This window comes from Alosa pseudoharengus, unplaced genomic scaffold (assembly GCF_046254945.1).
Source record: "Alosa pseudoharengus isolate Yale_2024_CS ecotype anadromous, Long Island Sound unplaced genomic scaffold, YU_APseudo_1.1 YU_APseudo_1.1_scf_2, whole genome shotgun sequence".
Taxonomy (NCBI): Eukaryota; Metazoa; Chordata; class Actinopteri; order Clupeiformes; family Clupeidae; genus Alosa; species Alosa pseudoharengus.
The window spans coordinates 56,588,878-56,609,298 of NW_027468663.1; the positions used below are offsets into that span (position 1 = coordinate 56,588,878).

At 44.0% G+C, this 20,421-nt stretch overlaps 1 protein-coding gene across 2 annotated transcripts in view; it reads left to right on the forward strand.

Moving 5' to 3' along the window:
* The window catches only part of wdhd1 (WD repeat and HMG-box DNA binding protein 1), a 46,434-nt gene that overhangs the window by 16,215 nt on the left and 9,798 nt on the right, over positions 1-20,421 (forward strand). For both annotated transcript variants that reach the window (XM_076295598.1, XM_076295599.1), the window contains exons 13-23: positions 221-405; positions 1,007-1,248; positions 2,502-2,639; positions 4,940-5,096; positions 5,265-5,379; positions 5,941-6,072; positions 9,875-10,083; positions 13,763-13,920; positions 15,895-15,951; positions 16,082-16,122; positions 16,226-16,390. In XM_076295598.1, coding sequence (XP_076151713.1) covers positions 221-405; positions 1,007-1,248; positions 2,502-2,639; positions 4,940-5,096; positions 5,265-5,379; positions 5,941-6,072; positions 9,875-10,083; positions 13,763-13,920; positions 15,895-15,951; positions 16,082-16,122; positions 16,226-16,390 — 1,599 coding nt within the window. The remainder of the gene's footprint in view (positions 1-220; positions 406-1,006; positions 1,249-2,501; positions 2,640-4,939; positions 5,097-5,264; positions 5,380-5,940; positions 6,073-9,874; positions 10,084-13,762; positions 13,921-15,894; positions 15,952-16,081; positions 16,123-16,225; positions 16,391-20,421) is intronic.

Here is a 20,421-nt window from a genome sequence, read left to right on the forward strand (position 1 = left end):
TTTAACACTGCCAATTTAACTGCCATTTTAACTCTGCCATTTTAACTCTGCCAATTTAACTCTGCCATTTTAACACTGCCATTTTATCACTGCCATTTTATCACTGCCAATTTAACTCTGCCATTTTAACTCTGCCAATTTAACTCTGCCATTTTAACTCTGCCAATTTAACTCTGCCGTTTTAACTCTGTTATTCCCTTTGGTGCCTGCCATGTGTTAGATGTGGAACTCGGTGGGAATCGTGCGTGGCTACAACGACGAACAGGACAACGCCATTGACGTGGAGTTCCACGACACGGCTGTCCACCACGCCATGCACCTGACCAACTCGCTCGGACACACAATGGCCGACATGTCCCAGGAAGCCGTGCTTTTGGCCTGCGAGAGCACAGACGAGCTTGCCAGGTGAGTGCCTGCCAAGTCAACCCATAAAAGGCCTCGAAATGCCAGCTAAATTAACTACTGAGCCCTAATAGACCTGCACTGGCAAGGGGCAGTTCCCACTCTGTACTGGCCAGCACTGACTTCTCATTAAGTCCGTAGTGGACACCTCTGACCGGTCCGGTTTAGGCTAGATTGTGTTAGTGATGCAAAAGTCTGAATGTTTTTGTTTGTTCTGGCTGCAGTAACCTCAGATCATACTCTAAAGCTGGGCTTGACCTGCTTGTGTGTTTGTGCTTTACTTACTGAGCAAATAAACCCAAAAGCCCCACATTCTCCTGTCTCTCTGTCCTCTCCCCCCCCCCCCCCCTCTCTCTCTCTCTCTCTCTCTCTCTCTCTCTCTCTCTCTCTCTCTCTCTCTCTCTCTCTCTCTCTTTCTCTCTCTCTCGTTGTGGCTCTCATTCTTTCTTTGTCTCATATGTACACTCCATTTACATATTCAGTCAATTACCAGATGCTTGTATGCAAAGTGTCTGTGTTGTAAAGGTGTGACGTTTTTGTCTGCATGTTTGGACTCATACTGTACACTTTTCTCTCTCCCCCCCCCCCCCCTCTCTGTGTGCAGTAAGCTGCAGTGCCTGCACTTCTCCTCGTGGGACACCAGTAAGGAGTGGATGGTGGACCTGCCCAAGGGGGAGGACGCTCGGGCGCTGTGCCTGGGTCAGGGCTGGGTTGCCGTGGCCACGAGCGCGCTGCTGGTGCGCCTCTTCTCCGTCGGGGGCGTCCAGAGGGAGGTGTTCAGCCTGCCCGGGCCGGTGGTGTGCATGTCCGGCCACGGCCAACAGCTGCTCATCGCCTACCACCGAGGTACCCGTCCACGCCGCTAAGAGTGCTGTACGTCTGCGTTCAGCGCAACCCAAAGCCTACTCAACTCCACATAGCAACCCAAAGCCTACTCAACTCCACATAGCAACCCAACTCCACATAGCAACCCAAAGCCTATTCAACTCCACATAGCAACCCAACTCCACATAGCAACCCAAAGCCTACTCAACTCCACATAGCAACCCAACTCCACATAGCAACCCAAAGTCTACCCAACTCCACATAGCAACCCAACGTCTACCCAACTCCACATAGCAACCCAAAGTCTACCCAACTACCCATAGCAACCAACTTAACTCCACATAGCAACCCAACTCTACATAGCAACCTACTCAACTCCACATAGCAACCCAAAGCCTACCCAACTCCACATAGCAACCCAAAGTCTGCCCAACTCCACATAGCAACCCATAGCCTACCCAACTCCACATAGCAACCCAAAGCCTACCCAACTACCCATAGCAACCCAAAGTCTACCCAACTCCACATAGCAACCCAACTCCACATAGCAACCCAAAGTCTACCCAACTCCACATAGCAACCCAACTCCACATAGCAACCCAAAGTCTACCCAACTCCACATAGCAACCTACTCAACTACCCATAGCAACCCAAAGCCTACCCAACTCCACATAGCAACCTACTCAATTCCACATAGCAACCCAAAGTCTACCCAACTCCACATAGCAACCCAACTCCACATAGCAACCCAAAGCCTACCCAACTCCACATAGCAACCCATAGCCTACCCAACTCCACATAGCAACCCATAGCCTACCCAACTCCACATAGCAACCCAAAGCCTACCCAACTCCACAAAGCAACCTACTCAACTCCACATAGCAACCCAAAGCCTACCCAACTCCACATAGCAACCCAAAGCCTACCCAACTCCACATGGCAACCCAAAGCCTACCCAACTCCACATGGCAACCCAAAGCCACACACAATGGCATGGGAGTCGAATGCTCTAACCACTGAGCTAAAAGCCCAGGCTTCCAACTCAGCGGTTAGAAGCGTTCTTAAGGTTAGGGCTGTGATGATTTACACGCGCAACTACCATGCTAGCTCAGTTGGCCTCTGTTACACTTGTGAGGTGCATATGATGCCATATGATATTGGGGGTGTTGGCATATATTCACCATATAGTAGTACCTCATTGGAGTTGTCAACACACTCACACACATGACAAAAAGTACATGATTGGTGTTTTGTGTGTGTGTGTGTTGTCTCAGGAACGGGCTTTGATGGGGATCAGGCTCTGGGGGTGCAGCTGCTCCAGTTGGGACGTCGCAGTCGACAGGTGATCCACGGGGAGCCCCTCCCCATCTCCCGCAAGTCCTACCTGGTCTGGCTCGGCTTCAGCGCAGAGGGTACGTCACATGGGCACACACACACACACTCTCACTCACTTCTCCATGGGCACACACACTCTCACTCACTCCCCCATGGGCACACACACTCTCACTCACTCCCCCATGGGCACACACACTCTCACTCACTCCCCCATATGCAGAGGGTACGTCACATGGGCACACACACACACTCTCACTCACTCCCCCATGGGCACACACACTCTCACCAAAGTCCTTTTAGGCAAGGCCCTCCACTCGGTGGCCATATTGCAACGCTTTTTGGGCACTCATCGGGCATCCTATTCAGCAGAAATGCGCGTGCGCAAGGCTTCATGACCCCAATCTTGCTCCAGCAGAGAGTTCACAACACATGATTGGGAAGATGTCTTCACAACACAACATATGATTGGCTCAATGTATTCACAACACAACATATGATTGGCTCAATGTATTCACAACACACCATATGATGGGCTCAATGTATTCACAACACAACATATAATTGGCTCAATGTCTTCACAACACACCACATGATTGGGAAGATGTCTTCACAACACACCATATGATTGGCTCAATGTATTCACAACACAACATATAATTGGCTCAATGTCTTCACAACACACCACATGATTGGGAAGATGTCTTCACAACACACCATATGATTGGCTCAATGTATTTACAACACAACATATGATTGGCTCAATGTCTTCACAACACACCACATGATTGGGAAGATGTCTTCACAACACACCATATGATTGGCTCAATGTATTCACAACACAACATATGATTGGCTCAATGTATTCACAACACACCACATGATTGGCTCAATGTATTCACAACACACCACATGATTGGCTCAATGTATTCACATCACACCACATGATTGGCTCAATGTATTCACATCACACCACATGATTGGGAAGATGTCTTCACAACACACCATATGATTGGCTCAATGTATTCACAACACAACATATGATTGGCTCAATGTATTCACATCACACCACATGATTGGCTCAATGTATTCACATGTCGACGTTTTGCCGAGGAAGGGGTGGGTTTGTGTAGACAACGTTACAAACTAGCCCCATGCATTTCTATGGAGGATTTTTTGAGTGCTGTGTCTCCTCATTAGAAAGTCTCTGCTCTCACTCACTCCCCATGGGCACACACACACTCTCTCTCACTCCCCATACGCAGAGGGTATGTCACATGGGGACACACACTCTCACTCACTCCCCATAACATGGGCACACACACTCTCACTCACTCCCCCATGGGCACACACACTCTCACTCACTCCCCATACGCAGAGGGTATGTCATATGGGCACACACACTCTCACTCACTCCCCATACGCAGAGGGTATGTCACATGGGCACACACACTCTCACACTCCCCCATATGCAGAGGGTATGTCACATGGATACCCACTCATTCACTCAGTTAGTTCAATTCAAAAAAGCTTTATTGGCATGAACATTCACAAAGAAAGTGTTGCCAAAGCATACAGTAAGTTTTGAAAAAATATCAGAACATAAAATAACGTATAATCATATAACAGTATGTGTGACTAAAAAAGAAAAGAAAAAAGTGTTATAGGGGGACCTACTCACTCTTCCTCCCATACACAGGACACATTACATGGGGACCACCACCCACACACACACACACACACACACACACACACACACACACACACACACACACACACACTGCTTCACACACCCTACTATACAGATCTTCCTTCCCCCCCTACCTACACCATTTGTCATCACAGCAGACTGGAGCATTTCTCTCTCTCTCTCTCTCTCTCTCTCTCTCTCTCTCTCTCTCTCTCTCTCTCTCTCTCTCTCTCTCTCTCTCTCTCTCTCTCTCTCTCTCTCTCTCTCTCTCTCTCTCTCTCTCTCTCTCTCTCTCTCTCTCTCTCTCTCTCTCTCTCTCTCTCTGTCATTACTTCTCCATTAGTCTCCTGGGCAGCTGTGTTGAAGGGCACATTGTTGCCTTGTGTGTGTAGATGAGATTAAATGCTATATTTGTTCGTTCCACTGTCAGCTCCATGTTGAAATGCTTTGTTCTGTCCTTATGGGTGCGTCACAATCTGCACTGTATGATTTCCACACATGTAACAGCATATAATAGGCTATAATAGGGACATATGAGTAACACAAGTAATCTGTTAGAAATGACAGAATACAACCCCAAAGTAATTGCAGTAAAAGACTGGTTAACAAACACAGAGAAACAATGTGTGTGTGTGTGTGTGTGTGTGTGTGTGATTCAGCAGGTGTGGTAATAGGTGTGTTCTCGTGCAGGTACCCCTTGCTCCATTGACTCAGAGGGGGTGGTGCGACTGCTAAATCGGTCCCTGGGAAACACATGGACCCCCGTGTGCAACACAAGGGATCACTGTAAGGGCAAGTCGGACCACTACTGGGTGGTAGGCATCCACGAGAATCCCCAGCAGCTCAGGTGAGACCTCTCACAAGCACCACATTTCACTCGTGTTATTGGTTCACTTTATTTCTGGATTTCTGTGTCTGTTTCTTTTTTTTTGTCTAATCTTCATCATCCTCATCTTTCATTCACATCACATCTTTATCTGAATCGTCACGGTGACCCCCCCCCCCCCACTGCCAGGTGTATCCCGTGTAAGGGCTCTCGTTTCCCCCCCACTCTGCCCCGACCTGCAGTTGCCATCCTGCCATTCAGTCTGCCCCTGTGCCAGACCACCACAGAGAAGGGCCAGATGGAGGTACACACACACACACACACACACACACACACACACACACACACACACACGTGTACACACACACACACACACAGACATTAGGGCTGCTCAATGATGGCAAACATCACAATCACTTATTTTGGTCAATATTGAAATCATTAGCACGATTACCTGCATTTATTGTTTGTTTTTGTAAATATGTTTTTTCTTGATTATATTATTCTTGCAATCGTTGGACGTGAAATGCAGATTAGATATCTGAAAAGAACATCAACATCACTATCACTTCCTATAGAAGGATCGGTCATCCGAGTTCATTGTGTGTGTGTGTGTGTGTAACTCGTGTGTGTGTGTGTGTGTGTGTGTGTGTGTGTGTGTGTGTGTGTGTGTGTGTGTGTGTGTGTGTGTGTGTGTGTCTCCAGGAGCAGTACTGGCGCTCGGTGTGTGTAACTCTGTGTGTGTGTGTGTGTGTCTCCAGGAGCAGTACTGGCGCTCGGTGTGTGTAACTCTGTGTGTGTGTGTGTGTCTCCAGGAGCAGTACTGGCGCTCGGTGTGTGTAACTCTGTGTGTGTGTGTCTCCAGGAGCAGTACTGGCGCTCGGTGCTCTTCCAGAACCATTACGGCTTCCTGGCGCTGAACGGCTATGAGACAAACGAGCACAGCCAGAGCCAGGCCCAGAAGGAGCAGCAGGAGCTGCTCATGAAGATGTTTGCTGTGAGTGCACTATTGCGTGTGTGTGTGTGTGTGTGTGTGTGTGTGTGTGTGTGTGTGTGTGTGTGTGTGTGTGTGTGTGTGTGTGTGTGTGTGTGTGTGTGTGTGTGTGTGTGTGTGTGTGTGTGTGTGTGTGTGTGTGTGTGTGTGTGTGTGTGTGTGTGTGTGAGAGTGTGTGTGTATGACTGAGGCACGCTCTGTGTGTGAGACTTTACGAGTTCGATTTCAAATGAGGGAGAGTGTGTGTGTGTGTGTGTGTACAGTATATGACTGAGGCACGCTCTGTGTGTGAGACTCTACGAGTTCGATTTCAAATGAGGGAGAGAGACAGTGAGACTGTGGGCTCCATCTTGGCGATCTAAAACTCTAAAACGCAGCGTAAAGCGTAGTCTTATCACGACGAGCTTATTCCCAGAGGTGGGACCAAGGCACTGTTTGGCAAGTCACAAGTAAGTCCCAAGTCTTAACAGTTAAGTCCAAGTCAAGTCCCAAGTAAAGACAGAGAAGGGCAAGTCGAGTCCAAGTCCAAGTCACATCAAAGCCAAGTCGAGTCCAAGTCCAAGTCCCAATCTTTTTCAAGTCCTGAACAAGTCATCAGGTATTTTTCACTTAATAATGGCATTATTAGACTATCAATCATAATTTTAACACATCAATCTAATCTACAGTATTTTTTTATAAATACAGATTAAAATATGTTCAATGTTTCTGTCTTGAAATCTTTTACGATATATGCATCCGCATACCTGTGAAATATACGCATGAGCATACTGTACAAAACGGATAGCTACATGGCACTCAGCACAGCAGCAAATATATATTGTTTTTCCAAATTGCGGCGTCCACTGTAAGGATGAGTAATAATTTGACTGATGGCATTTCACTGCGCTAGGCCACAGATTTGCCTGCAAACAATTTATTAGATTGTCTGCCAGTGGCAACTCATAAAGCCAAGGTCATGGTTAATGATTACAATAAATGGTGACGAGAAGAATCGTCACATAGGCTACATTAGTAAAATGTTGCGGTTAATTACTAATTAATCTCATATTTTGAAATGAATTAATCTAGAATCTAGATTAATTGCGGTTAAAAAGTAAATTTTCTCCCTAAAGACTAAGCTTCTTATATGGCATATTAAATACAGCATACATCACAAAACTGAGTAACCACAAAGGTAAAAGTAAAACACTTCTATATTATTTAAATGATAATAATGACAAAGTAATTTTGTTTTAAAGTATTCATTTCTTAAATACTACACATGTGATGCTGTTTAACTCGTTTGTATGGTGCACTGTCACTTTAAGCCCATTGTGTGCCACTGTCCTCACGTTCTCCTAATGATCTTTTTTTTCCGCTCCATTAGCTATGGCTAGTCCACAAACTCGAACATTGTTTGTGCCACGTGTATAGCACAATATTAACAATGATAAGCATGATATTAAGTTGGCACAAACAGCTTTCATTCCTTTGGAAATAAAAGCATGTAATGTCATGATGCTTGCTAGACATTTTCTGTTTGCAATTATGAATTATGAGCCTGGTAGCCAGTAGCCACCTAGCTAAGTGGAATGCGTTTCAATCGGCATAGGTCTAATATCATGTGCTTCATGTTAAACGAATTATTGAAGACTTCAAAAGACTCACCAGTTCTATTACACAAAGGCAAAGACTACTCTTCATATTCTTGTCCATTTTCCAAATCACAGTGAGTGCAGCCTATGCCAAAGTGCCCTGACTCTCAAGGTTTATAACAGTAGCGAGGACCGGATAAATCCACAATTTCCCCTAAGCTCTTCATGATTTCCTTTTATACCTCTCTTATATAAGGAGATATCAATCATCATCAACAATGACAGGCCAGCTGGAACCTGCCACTCGTTTTCTCTCCCTTTTGTGCGCGCTGAGACGCGTTCTCAATTAAATGGAGTAGGCTACATAGGCATACTTTCAAGTTGGATCTTAATGGAGAGGACCCGAAAAGTATCATCATTATGTAACATGCTGTTGGTGCATTTTGACATTGTAAACATTCTCTAACAAGAGTGCAAATCAGTTTGCAGTAAAGCCACTATTTATTTAATGTTGGTCCTTCCTCTGTCTCTTGGTGCCCTACACACAGTGCGTGATGCTTGTGGTGGTAGCTGCAGCACTGATCACTGTGCTCTGCCTGCTTTTTACTCGCGGAAGTGAAAGCATCTCTGGGGTGACTGGTCCACGATCAGAAAATGTATTTTTTGACTCGAGACATGTCAAGTCATTACAAGTCAAAGAGACAAAGTCCGAGTCAAGTCTCGAGTGAATAGTATTCAAGTCCAAGTCGAGTCGCAAGTCATGCCGATTTTGATCAAGTCGAGTCTGAAGTCATTAAAATCATGACTCGAGTCTGACTCGAGTCCAAGTCATGTGACTCGAGTCTACATGTCTGCTTATTCCTATCTTGGACACACACTATTGGAACTATTTTCGGGCATAGCACCGGCAAAGCACCGCTGCCAGGCGCAACGACCTGAGTTCACTGAAGAGGAGTTGCGAGCTTTGGATCTGGGAAGAGAGGACGTTGCGACTAGTCAAGGCGAGTCGGATGAGAGAACGAGAGCAAACACGAACTGGTGGTGTGAGTGTGGAGTGTGCCAACCCATGCCGACTGAAATGGAGTGTTTGTGCTGTGCAGTGGGATAAAATACTGCCATCGATGGTGGGCTGCGTGATGTCTTTGCGCCTGGCAGCGGTGCTTTGCCGGTGCTATGCCCGAAAATAGTTCCAAATCTAAATTGGTCTAGTAAATCCCTTCGTGTTAATTTGCATTGATATTTGTACTCGATGTGAATGTACAGGTTACGAGAAATAATTATAAAAAATCTTGAGTTATTTGATTCACTTTTGCATGCTAGCTGGAATCGCCAGATTACAGCGACTACGCTAAACTAAAGCTAGCCGGGCCGTTTCTAGATTAGGGCAATGGCTGGGTCGGCTATAAAACGCTTTGGCTCACTCATCCAACTCTAGGGACTGCGGGGAGTGACCCAATTTCTCCTAGGGGTGGCGTATTCCTTTAAACAATGCGCCCAGGGGTGTGGCAATTAAAACATAAGGTGTGGTCTGGCGCATGATCTAAAAATCGCTATCTTACACCATCTAAAAAGCATTACTGACCAAGGTCTCGCATGCAAGCAGATCCCTTGAAATGATAGATAGATAGATACTTTATTGATCCCCAAGGGGAAATTCAAGGTCTCAGTAGCATACAGACATCACACACAACATGCACTTACAGCAGAAATGCGCCGCTGACTATGAAAATACTGATGCGCTGTTTGAAGTTGCGCTGCTTGCTGTTAAAGGGAATGACCGATGTAATTTTCATTGGTTGAATGTTACGCCCAAAACACACCAATGACAGATTAAGAAACATAAGAACTTCCTTTTTGTGCCAAGCGAATGTAGACTGGACAAACCCCTAAATGTTTTGAAGCTATTCGCCAGGGACCATACGTTTTAGATCGCCAAGATGGGGCCGTGTGTGTGTGTGTGTGTGTGTGTGTGTGTGTGTCAGACTATGTGAGTGAGACGTTTGAGAGATGTTCATGTATTCCATTTCCATATGTTTGCAATAATGGCTTTCTTCTATAATTTCTTGGTTATATGAAATTGATGTTTACAAACCGTGTATTCTTATAGTTATGGTAACTGTTTTATATTAATAGATAGATAGATGGATAGATAGATAGATAATTATATGTAAATACTAATGAAGTGTGTGTGTGTGTGTGTGTGCGTGTGTGTCCATGCATCGCCTCAGTTGTCGTGTAAGCTGGAGCGTGAGTTCCGGTGTGTGGAGCTGGCGGAGCTGATGACTCAGAGCGTGGTGACGCTGGCCATCCGATACGCCTCGCGCTCCCGCCGCATGGCCCTCGCCCAACGTCTCAGCGAGCTCGCCCTCGAGAAGGCCAATCAGGAGCAGGCACAGCAGGAGGAGGAGGAGCCAGACTACGCCAGCCACAACGCAGGGTGAGTGGACACATTGTGGTGCTTTGAGATCTGTAGCTTTCATCTGTAGCTTTGTTCCGTTAAGGACTGGAAGAGAGACAGTAGGACTGGTTGCCTTTGTCGGTGCCCTTTGGTCTGTGAACTTGCACAGTTGAACTTTCATCGCTTTGGACAAAAGCGTATTCCCATACCCATAACCATAAAACTTGCTCGGCTTTACCTGCGTACGTCTTCACACAAGGCGCTTCAGCAATAGACTTCATTGAAATACCGTGAGCTTCATTGAACACGGCTGTTGTCACGTTAGCTGATTGTGATTAGCATAAACCATTGTTGCCTAATTACCAATCATTCATTAAACTACACTTGTGTGTAGACAATTTTTTTCAGTCTGCCAGTCTGCATTATATTTTGCAATAATAGTAGTATGAGTATTGTGGTGAGAGTAGGCTATTATAGTATCATACGAATATATTCAATTGAATAAATATATATATACAGTGTATATATATGTATATGTGTAATCAGGGCTCCAGACTAACTTTTTGCACTGGTAACCAGCACAAAAGTTAGGTGCACCAAAATTTTCAACCACATCGCATTTAACACTGCAGCAGGTTCACTTTTTTTCCTTAATTACTGTCCTATATAGGTTGTCCTATGACTTATGATTTACAATTCTACAAGAAAAGTAACTTAATGAAGTGTTGGTGCTTTAAGTGCTTCACTGAGCTGAAATTTAAACTTGAAACATCTCAGATGAATCAAGATGAATTAAATAAAAATAACAGTGAGTAAATTAACAGTGCACGTCTTTTAAGGGCTTTAAACTGCTGGCTCAATGTCATGATCTTTAGGCCTTGGCTAAGCCAGCTCGCCATGCTAGCATCTTCCATAGAAATGTATTTGAGTACAATTTAGAGATGTTCCCTAGCCTGGGGGATTTTTATGTGATTTTGCAATGATGATTGCAATAATCATTTGACAGCCCCACAATGCAATTTACTTTTTAATTTTAGTATCTTTAAATTTTCAATAAGAACATCACTATGGTTAATGCAGTAACGAAATGGTAGGCCTATTATTATAGGCTATTGCAATGACTTGCCATGCTCGATCCAAATGTGTCCATTCAATTCACCGTACACAATGACCACAGTTATACATGCAGTGAATATTCGGGCTTTAAATGTAGTGATATTCTGTTTGCGGCAAATACCGGATTAAATTGATTGATGCCATCAGAATGAGTTTACACAATTGCTGTTGAAAACCGGGTTACTCCCTGCATGTAACTGCGGTCAATGACGCACTCCTTTTCGGCGATTTCTGTATCTCTGTCGTTCGGGAAGGCCTTGTATGCATTGTTCGCAATTTTAAGACGCCTTTTCATCTGCAATGACTCCTATAAATTTGGCGCAAGTGGCATTCCTGTACGTAGGGTTTACGTTCAAACTATTTTTCTGGTGAATAATTATTTTGGACTGAACTTGGTGAAGGGAAGTTTCACTAGCCCTATCGTAGGCAACGATAAACTTGATCATCATCTCGGGCTCGTCTGATCGGTTTGCTGCTGCCAGCCGCCGAAAGGCAGTGGGGAGAGGGGACATTTATCTCGGCCTATGTGACCACACTATGCAACTACATCCACTCTGTTTATCTGATGGGTCTCTCTCTCTCTCTCTCTCTCTCTCTCTCTCTCTCTCTCTCTCTCTCTCTCTCTCTCTCTCTCTCTCTCTCTCTCTCTCTCTCTCTCTCTCTCTCTCTCTCTCTCTCTGCAGCACACGCATTTTCAAATTTACACACAGGCACTGGGTCACGGCCAATCAGAGGGGAGGTCCCGTCCTTTACTATTTGTGATTTGTTTAACCCTTAGAACCCGATTGACGCAAAGTGCGTCAAAAAACACACCCTTTCTTCTCTGTTACATTGCTCCAGAACGGTTCATCGCAGCGAGATGAAACCTTTATTGCACGACAGAGCAGAAGTGGGGCTTTCCAACGAGACTACACACTTGTCTGTACGATCAAGTATGAAAATTTAAAAAAATCATGAAATTAAATCAAATTGCATCATATATACAGTCTATACTTCTCTGCATTCACCTGCACACACATTACTCTAGTTTGAATTACTCGCGAACCCGTGATCGCATCGATATGGCAAGCATATCAGATGAAAGAGGGGGCACAGGGCTATCCATTGGTACCATGTTTATCGATCCTTCTGGCTTATAAAACCAGACGAAGTGACTGCAAAATAATAACGTCATGTACACAAACCAACTCATTACTCTCGTTTGAATTACTCGCGGACCCATGATCGCATAGATATGCCACGCATGTCAGATGAAAGAGGAGACTCAGAGCTATCATTTGATACCAAGTACATCCTTCTGGGTTATAAAACAGACGAAGTGACAGCAAAATAATAACTTCATATAGCTGGACTTACCCCACGTTTTTGTCTGTTCTTGTGGCAAAGCATGTTTATAATCCAATGCTATCATGTGTTTCTCTATGGCAAAGCATGTTCATATTCCGGCTTTGAGATCCTAGCAAATTCCTGCATGGCATCCAATTCAAGGCTCACATTGCATCCCAATTTGTTCAACAAATAAACACCTTTTTTGCCTTTACTTTGTTCATGGCAATGCAGTAAAGAGTTGAGAATTATTATGACTGCATACACACAGGCACGCAGGCTAACACGCAACCTCGGGTCAAGTCAGGTCAGATCAGTTCGTGTCACAGATATGGAGCGCAGAAAGGTCATTTTTCATCACTAAATAAAAAATGGCATTTATTTCCGTAAATCACACAGCAAATATTTCTGTAAATTGCTCAGCCCCAGAGTATCCCTCCAACATGGCAATTATATTGCCCGATTCAGGACAGTCTGCCCTACACACACATGAAATGCATGTAGAGCTGTGAGCTTGCTGTGGTGAGATACATGTCGAAATATAAGAATTTTTATAATACACTTTTTATATTTTAATTCTTTAAAAATCTAAATAAAAGCAATGCTAGTATTAATACATGAAATGTGTGTGGCACTAACAATGACCAGAATAAATCCTTATGAATAAAGGTAGTGAAAATGCCCTAAAAACAGCTTAGGGTTCTAAGGGTTAAACCACGATATTGGCCAAATATGTGTCTGTTATTGAACCAAAGGTAGAGTTTCAATGCGGACACTTTTTCCTCTCTGGAATAGCTGGTCGCACCGGTGCGACCTCCGATTTATTTATTTTTTTTCACTTTTGAAAAATTAGGTCGCATATGCGACCAAATTGGTCGCACTCTGGAGCCCTGGTTATATATATATATATATATATATATATGTTATATTTTATATATATATATATATATATATATATATATATATATATTTATTTATTTATTAATTATTATTATTATTTTTTTTTATTTTATTTTTTTATTTTTTATTTTTATTATTATTTTTTTTTTTAACTAAAATGGTATATTTATTCAATTGAAATATATTTTATATATTAAACTTTGGAGGCAACAAGTGGCGAATGATGAGTGAGTATATGTGAATAGGGCTAGTCTGAATACAGTATGTTATTAACACTAGGCTATAGCGAGGATTGTCTGGTTGTGAACACGAAGTGCACGGCACATGTTGTGCACGGCATGCTGGGAACCAGCTAACCTTTGACCTCTGCTCGCAGGTACAGACACAGTGGAGACGAGTGGAGAGGAGAGAGACACAGCCACAGCCGAACACCCCAGCAGAACAGGCACGAGGAAGAGGAGGAGGACGAAGAGGAGGAAGAGGCTCCGGAGGAGCAGATGGAAGCCGAGGAAGCAGCAGAGAGCCAGAAGCCACGTAAGGCAGCCATTTTGTTTCCCATCATGCACCTGACATTGTCCAGAATTACAGCCTCAAACTTATCGTTTCTCCCACAGTTTCTTAAATGTGTACTTAAAGGTGCTCTAAGCGATGTTGGGTAACGTCACTTCTGTTGACGTTCAAACAAAACCGAGAGCTAGCTCGCCCCTCCCTCCCGTGCAATTGAAACTCTCCTGAATGCGCATCTCGTCGGTGAATGGCTGGAAAAGTTTTTTTCATGGTCCAGGCTGCACCAGGCTGTTTTTGTTTCCGTTTTTGGAGCCTGGGCTGTCTACAGAGACAGTTTTTTTTTTTTACAGTGTATTCAGGGGACAGGCAGCTAGCGGATGGTGAGGAGATGTTTGCTGTATGTGACAAAAAAAGTGACTTTGAAATAGTGTTGTCACGATACCAAAATTATGACTTCGATACGATACCTGCCATAAATATCACGATGCTCGATACTAAAACGATACTACGGCGAAATCCTAAGATATCTGGAGAAGAAAGGACTCATACCTCCTCCAAGTGTATTGAGTCATTTGTGTTGAATTTGGTGCACTTTTGTAGTGTGTAGGTAAATTCTGGGTTCTAAACTTCCTACATAATTATTATTTTTTTATAGTCAGTAAAATAGTAGGCCTACTTTGTGTGATTAAGTCCTTTATTGTTTGTTATAGTTCATTTACATTGTGTTGTGGCAATAAAGTAGCTTTAAATAGCCAAACTAGGCTAGATCAAGGTCAGTGTTAAAATTACTGCATGCAAATCACTGAATGCTATGCAGAGGGGCCTAATCTTTAGGCCATCTGATGTACAGTATAGGCTACCCTAGGCCTTCCCGTGTTCATGGGATTTCTTTGACAGTTGCAAAGGGGAAAATGTGAGGATAGTCTTCTTTGTGCCCAGTGTACAAGTACGACGTTCCAACCACTCAGGTCTTCGTCAGATAAGCCTACACCATTACCTGTTGCAATATATCTGTGTGCATTCCTACATTACGTCTATTTCTTTGATAACATGATTTGCTACCACGTACTGTAACAATAAGCCGCTATTATTATTAGGACTCAACACGCTTTGGTGGTGTTATGCTGTGGGCTTTAATTAGCGCATTTCGGGTAGCCTATCTTACATCTGGGCAATAATTATTGAACAAATTGCAGTCTACATGCCATGACAAATATTACCAGTAGTAGGCTGCTACTGACCGAACATGAAATAGATCGTTTACAAGTTATGGTAATGTTATTCTGGCGTGAACATTGCGCTTTCATCGCGTTAGCACCCTTGATTACAGCTCGTTATGTCTCGTCAAAATGATTACAGCTCTGTCTCGTCAAAATTCATTGATGAAGGAAGGTTCGCTTTATCCCAGAGAACCATACTCGTTTCACTTAAGCTAGACTAAAACATAAGAAAATAACTTGGCACTAACCATGTAGTCGTGTTTTCTATAGCATATTCGTTAACCTGTTGTTCTTTGAACTCTTTAAAAATGTTGGGATATATCTGCGAGGTGTTTAGCCAAGTTCCATGCGTAGCCTACTGCTTTTAAATAACTTTGTGTACCTGATGGCTTGCCTTCACGCGATGTATCCGAAATAGAAATAGCACACCTTTTGTTTTATCCACAAGGCCTAGAACTGTCGGCAAAGAACTATGTTGACGTTGGCTGCGCACTCACTCACTCAGAGCTGCCTGCTTGACACGCCCACTTGCCTAGATGCGTGCAAGGAGCAGTGGGAGCAGCAGTTGACACAGACACAGAACGTTATTATTTTAATAAAGTATCGATTCTAAAAACGTCTGAAATCGTATCGTTTTTTGCGTGAAGGCATCGCGATACCTTTTTAGTATCGATACACCGTGCAACACTAATTTGAAAAATACATAGATTATATGTGTCTCGAGTCATCTTTTAATTTAGTTGGAGGGCCACCATAACCTGCTCAATGTATTCCCCCCCAGGTTTGAATCCCTTCAAGAAGGGACCAGCATCTCCTGAGAAAGCCTCTCCTAAACCTGGTGAGTGCCTAGCATTGTCACACGTAGACCCTGTCTTACACTATTAAGTATTTAACAAGACACATGTGTCAACAGTGTGACGTCAAATTATGTTGTATTGATTTGCTGACTAACATTTTCTTTGTCCTAGTTTCTACAGCAAGCAAGGAGGGAAGGGTGAATCCTTTCAAGGTTAGCTGGAAGCTCCGTTGTTTACATTTGTCTTGTTGATGTAGTTTTAATGTATTATTTATTTACGTTGTGTGCTTTGTTTTTTGTTTGTTTCTTTCTGCAGGTGTCTTGTCCAGGGAAGCCGTCCGCTTCTCCCGCCGGGCGGGCAGCAAACGTTCTGGATACCATGACGATGTCCAATCGCAAGCCCTCAGCATCGGGCACCACAGGGTCCAAGCAGAGTAAATCGCCCGTGTTGAAACCCCTCGTGCCCAGACCCAAGTCGAAGGTATTACACTCCCTTGGAATGCTCTGGAAAACCCTTACAGGCTTGTTTCCTGTGGAGCCAGGTGTGTTTGAACCTGCCGCTATTCTGAATGTAATTAGTGTCTAGACGTCCTTCTTTATCGTAACGTGCTGATTCACTAGGTGCAACACCTAGCCGGGTCCGTGTAGACACTAATTACATTCAGCATAGCGGCAGCTTCAAACACACCTGGTCCGTGTAGACACTAATTACATTCAGCATAGCGGCAGCTTCAAACACACATGGGGGGTATTCCAAGTACGTGGTTTAGTGATAAACCTGGGCAAGTTAACTCCGAGTAAGTGGTAAACCTCCTACAACAAGAGCCCTATGGTATAGTTTTGTTAGAAGAATGAAGCCATACAGCTCTTCTATTAGAAGGTTTACCACTTACTCTGAGTTAACTTTTACATTTATTCATGCAGCAGGCACTTTTATCCAAAGCAACTTACAAAATGATGAATAACATTCAAGCTACATTGCAAAGGAGACCTTAAGTAACAATGAATACTACTACAGTAAGTACTAAGAATTAATCAGTGGTGGGTAGAATACTGAAAATCTACACTCGGGGCTTAAATTTCACTGCGGGATTGCGGGTATTGCGCATAATTTGTTCAAGTCCCGCAACTCTAGCCATCATAATGCGAGAAATTCCCGCATACACTTTTACAGCCTGTCTGATGACGTTAATATAATCATGGAGTGGCGTGAATGCGGTGCTATTGACCGGACGGATCAACTACCGAGTTGAATTGAACATAGCCTCATGCAGACGCAGACACACACACACACACACACGGAGAGAGAGAGAGAGAGAGAGAGAGAGAGAACCACTTTGCGCTTACGCAAATAGGCTGCGCAACCATGGCAAACTTTTACATCTGGAAAGAGCTCCTTGGTAACTATCCTGCTAGCTCAGGTCACGTCAACACTTGATCCCAGAAAGATTAGTTTAGTTGTTAGTTTTTTTTAACATTTATTCTATCTAATGACATAGAAAACATAATGATTTGCATCCACATATCCTTATGCACTATGCACAACTTTTATTCACTAGCGACTAGCCTAAAACCGTCAGGCTGAAGGGAGGCTAATTACTCTCACGTATTTTCTTATTGTGTGACAGGCACTCAATTACACCTACTCATCACCAATATACACTCAATTAGACCTACACACCACATTACAAGTGTTTACACATTACATACACAAGTGTTATAGGTTAAACGTCAAAATGAAGCATTCATATTACTAAATATGTTTAGCTACTAGTAATTGCTAGTAAAATGCTATACATTAAAAAATACATTATTAACTAAATACACTCTATATGAATTTAAAAATATATGAAATAGAAACATATCACATAAGCAATCATTTTCAGTGTGTGTTTGTGTGTATGTGGAGAGAGTCCAGTAGAATCTAGGATGTCCACTGTTGTGAATGATCCCATTACAGTATATATTACTGATGACGTCAGGGTGGTGGGGGCACCAAAATCAAACACTTTTTTAAAAAAAAGTATCGAAGAAGTATCAATTCTTCGCAAATTCGCAGAATCGACGCAGAATCTGGTATCAGAATCGACCCCCCCCCTCCCCCCAAATTGTGTAAATCCCCCCTACATGAATAACCTAAGGGGGAAATTCCACCTCATTTTGAAAAATGAATTTTAAGCCCTGACACTCAAGTAAAAGTACAAATACTCCCTTCAAAAATCACTTGAGTACAAGTAAATATTCCCATCTGAGAAATCTACTCAAGTAAAAATAAGTACTTTGTCAATAATATACTTTAATATTATTTTCCACACTTCTGTAACCATTAAGTGGCTACGGATTGAAAAGCAGTTGCTTCCAATCCATTGCCAGCTGATTCTTCTGCTTTGCATTGCTAGAAGTCTGTTTGTAACTTCACCATACAGACAATGTAACCTAAAAACAATGACCTTGGCAAAGTATGTAGAGTTTCTGACTGACCACTTTCTTCTGTGGTACAAAAAGAAGAACCGTGCCTTCCGTAGCAAAATCATCTTTATGCATGACGATGCACCATCTCATGCTGCAAAGAAAACCTCTGGGTCATTGGCTGCTATGGGCATAAAGGAGAGAAACTCATGGTGTGGCCTCCATCTTCCCCTGACCTCAACGCCCCTCCATCTTCCCCTGACCTCAACGCCCCCCCATCTTTCCCCTGACCTCAACGCCCCCCCATCTTCCCCTGACCTCAACCCTATAGAGAACCTGATGTGGCCTCCATCTTCCCCTGACCTCAACGCCCCTCCATCTTCCCCTGACCTCAACGCCCCTCCATCTTCCCCTGACCTCAGCGCCCCTCCATCTTCCCCTGACCTCAACCCTATAGAGAACCTGTTGTGGCCCCCATCTTCCCCTGACCTCAACCCTATAGAGAACCTGGTGTGGCCTCCATCTTCCCCTGACCTCAACCCTATTCACCTTATTCCGTGCGCAAACATGGGGGCGCTAGCTTTGCCTACATTGTCTCCGAACTTCCGATTGAGCAGCGATACATTGAGATAGCAGAGCTCTATCGAGATGACTGGCATCATATATTATGGGTCATCCTAAAGTTAGGAACGTTTATTTAGGATTTTGGTGACTTAAGACATTTCTGTTATACAGCTTTCCTATCTGAAGCCTACTCAGCAGCTCCGTGTCTTAGTGTTTGTTTCTACGTCTTTTGTTTACTTTTTACTTCAACTTTTTGGATTACACACTTTGAGGACTGTTTTTATTCTATCCTATGGATACGGACATATTACAATGCTCCAGCGACAGCAAGCTTGTGTACACAAGGAACCAGCTGATCGCACTACAACGGAATGCTGGCTGTGTTCGCGACAACATTCCAGAGGAACTGTGGTGCTTTCGGGGTTGCAGAGTGGGAGTAAAAGTGAAGACGAGGCGTCGGGAGAAGAAGTGGAGATACAAGCCCTCAGTTCCATCGATTGTGATGGGAAACGGGAACTCACTGGCTAATAAGACTGACGAACTGGATGCCCTGGTAAGAAACCAGAAGTTGTACAGGGAATGTAGTTTGTTATGCTTTACGGAGACGTGGCTAACAAGCCATATCCCCACTTCTAACGTTGAGCTGCCCGGCTTCAGTGTAGCTCGTTTGGACAGAGACAGTAAACTTTCTGGCAAAAAGAAGGGAGGCGGACTGGTGCTGTACATTAACAATAGATGGTGCAATCCCGGACATGTAACAGTAAAGGAGACTGTATGCTGTAAGGATGTGGAGTTATTAGCGGTTAGTCTCCGTCCGTACTACATGCCGAGGGAGTTCTCGCACGCAATTGCTGTCTGTGTTTACGTTCCGCCTCGAGCTCTTCCGGATACAGTGTGTGATGTCATCCACTCCACAATCGCAAGGCTTCAAACCCAACACACTGACGCCTTTTTTGTGATCTCTGGCGACTTCAATCACATAACACTGGATTCCACACTCACAAATTTTTACCAGTATGTTGACTGCCCTACAAGGAAAAACAAGACAATAGACCTCATGTATGCAAACGTGAGGGATGCATACAATGCAAACTGGGAAAGTCAGACCACAACCTCATTCATCTCCAGCCAATGTACAAGCCCAAAGTACAGAGGCTACCAGTTCCCACACGCACCTTCAGGAAGTGGACACCCGAAGTGGATGAGGCTCTGAGAGACTGCTTCGAGTCTACTGACTGGAGTGTGTTACAGAATGGAGAGGACTTGGAGGAGGTCACACAGTGCACAACTGACTACCTGAACTTCTGCATGGACATTGTTGTTCCCACCAGAACTGTACGCTGCTTTCCCAACAACAAGCCTTGGATAACCAGCAATGTCAAGACCCTTCTCAACAGGAAAAAGATGGCGTTCAGAGAGGGGGACATGGCAGAGCTGAGGCGCGTGCAAGGGGAACTCAAATTCAAGCTGAAGGAAGCTAAGGAGGATTACAGAAAGAAGGTGGAACAGAAGCTGCAGGAAAACAACTTGAAGGAGACA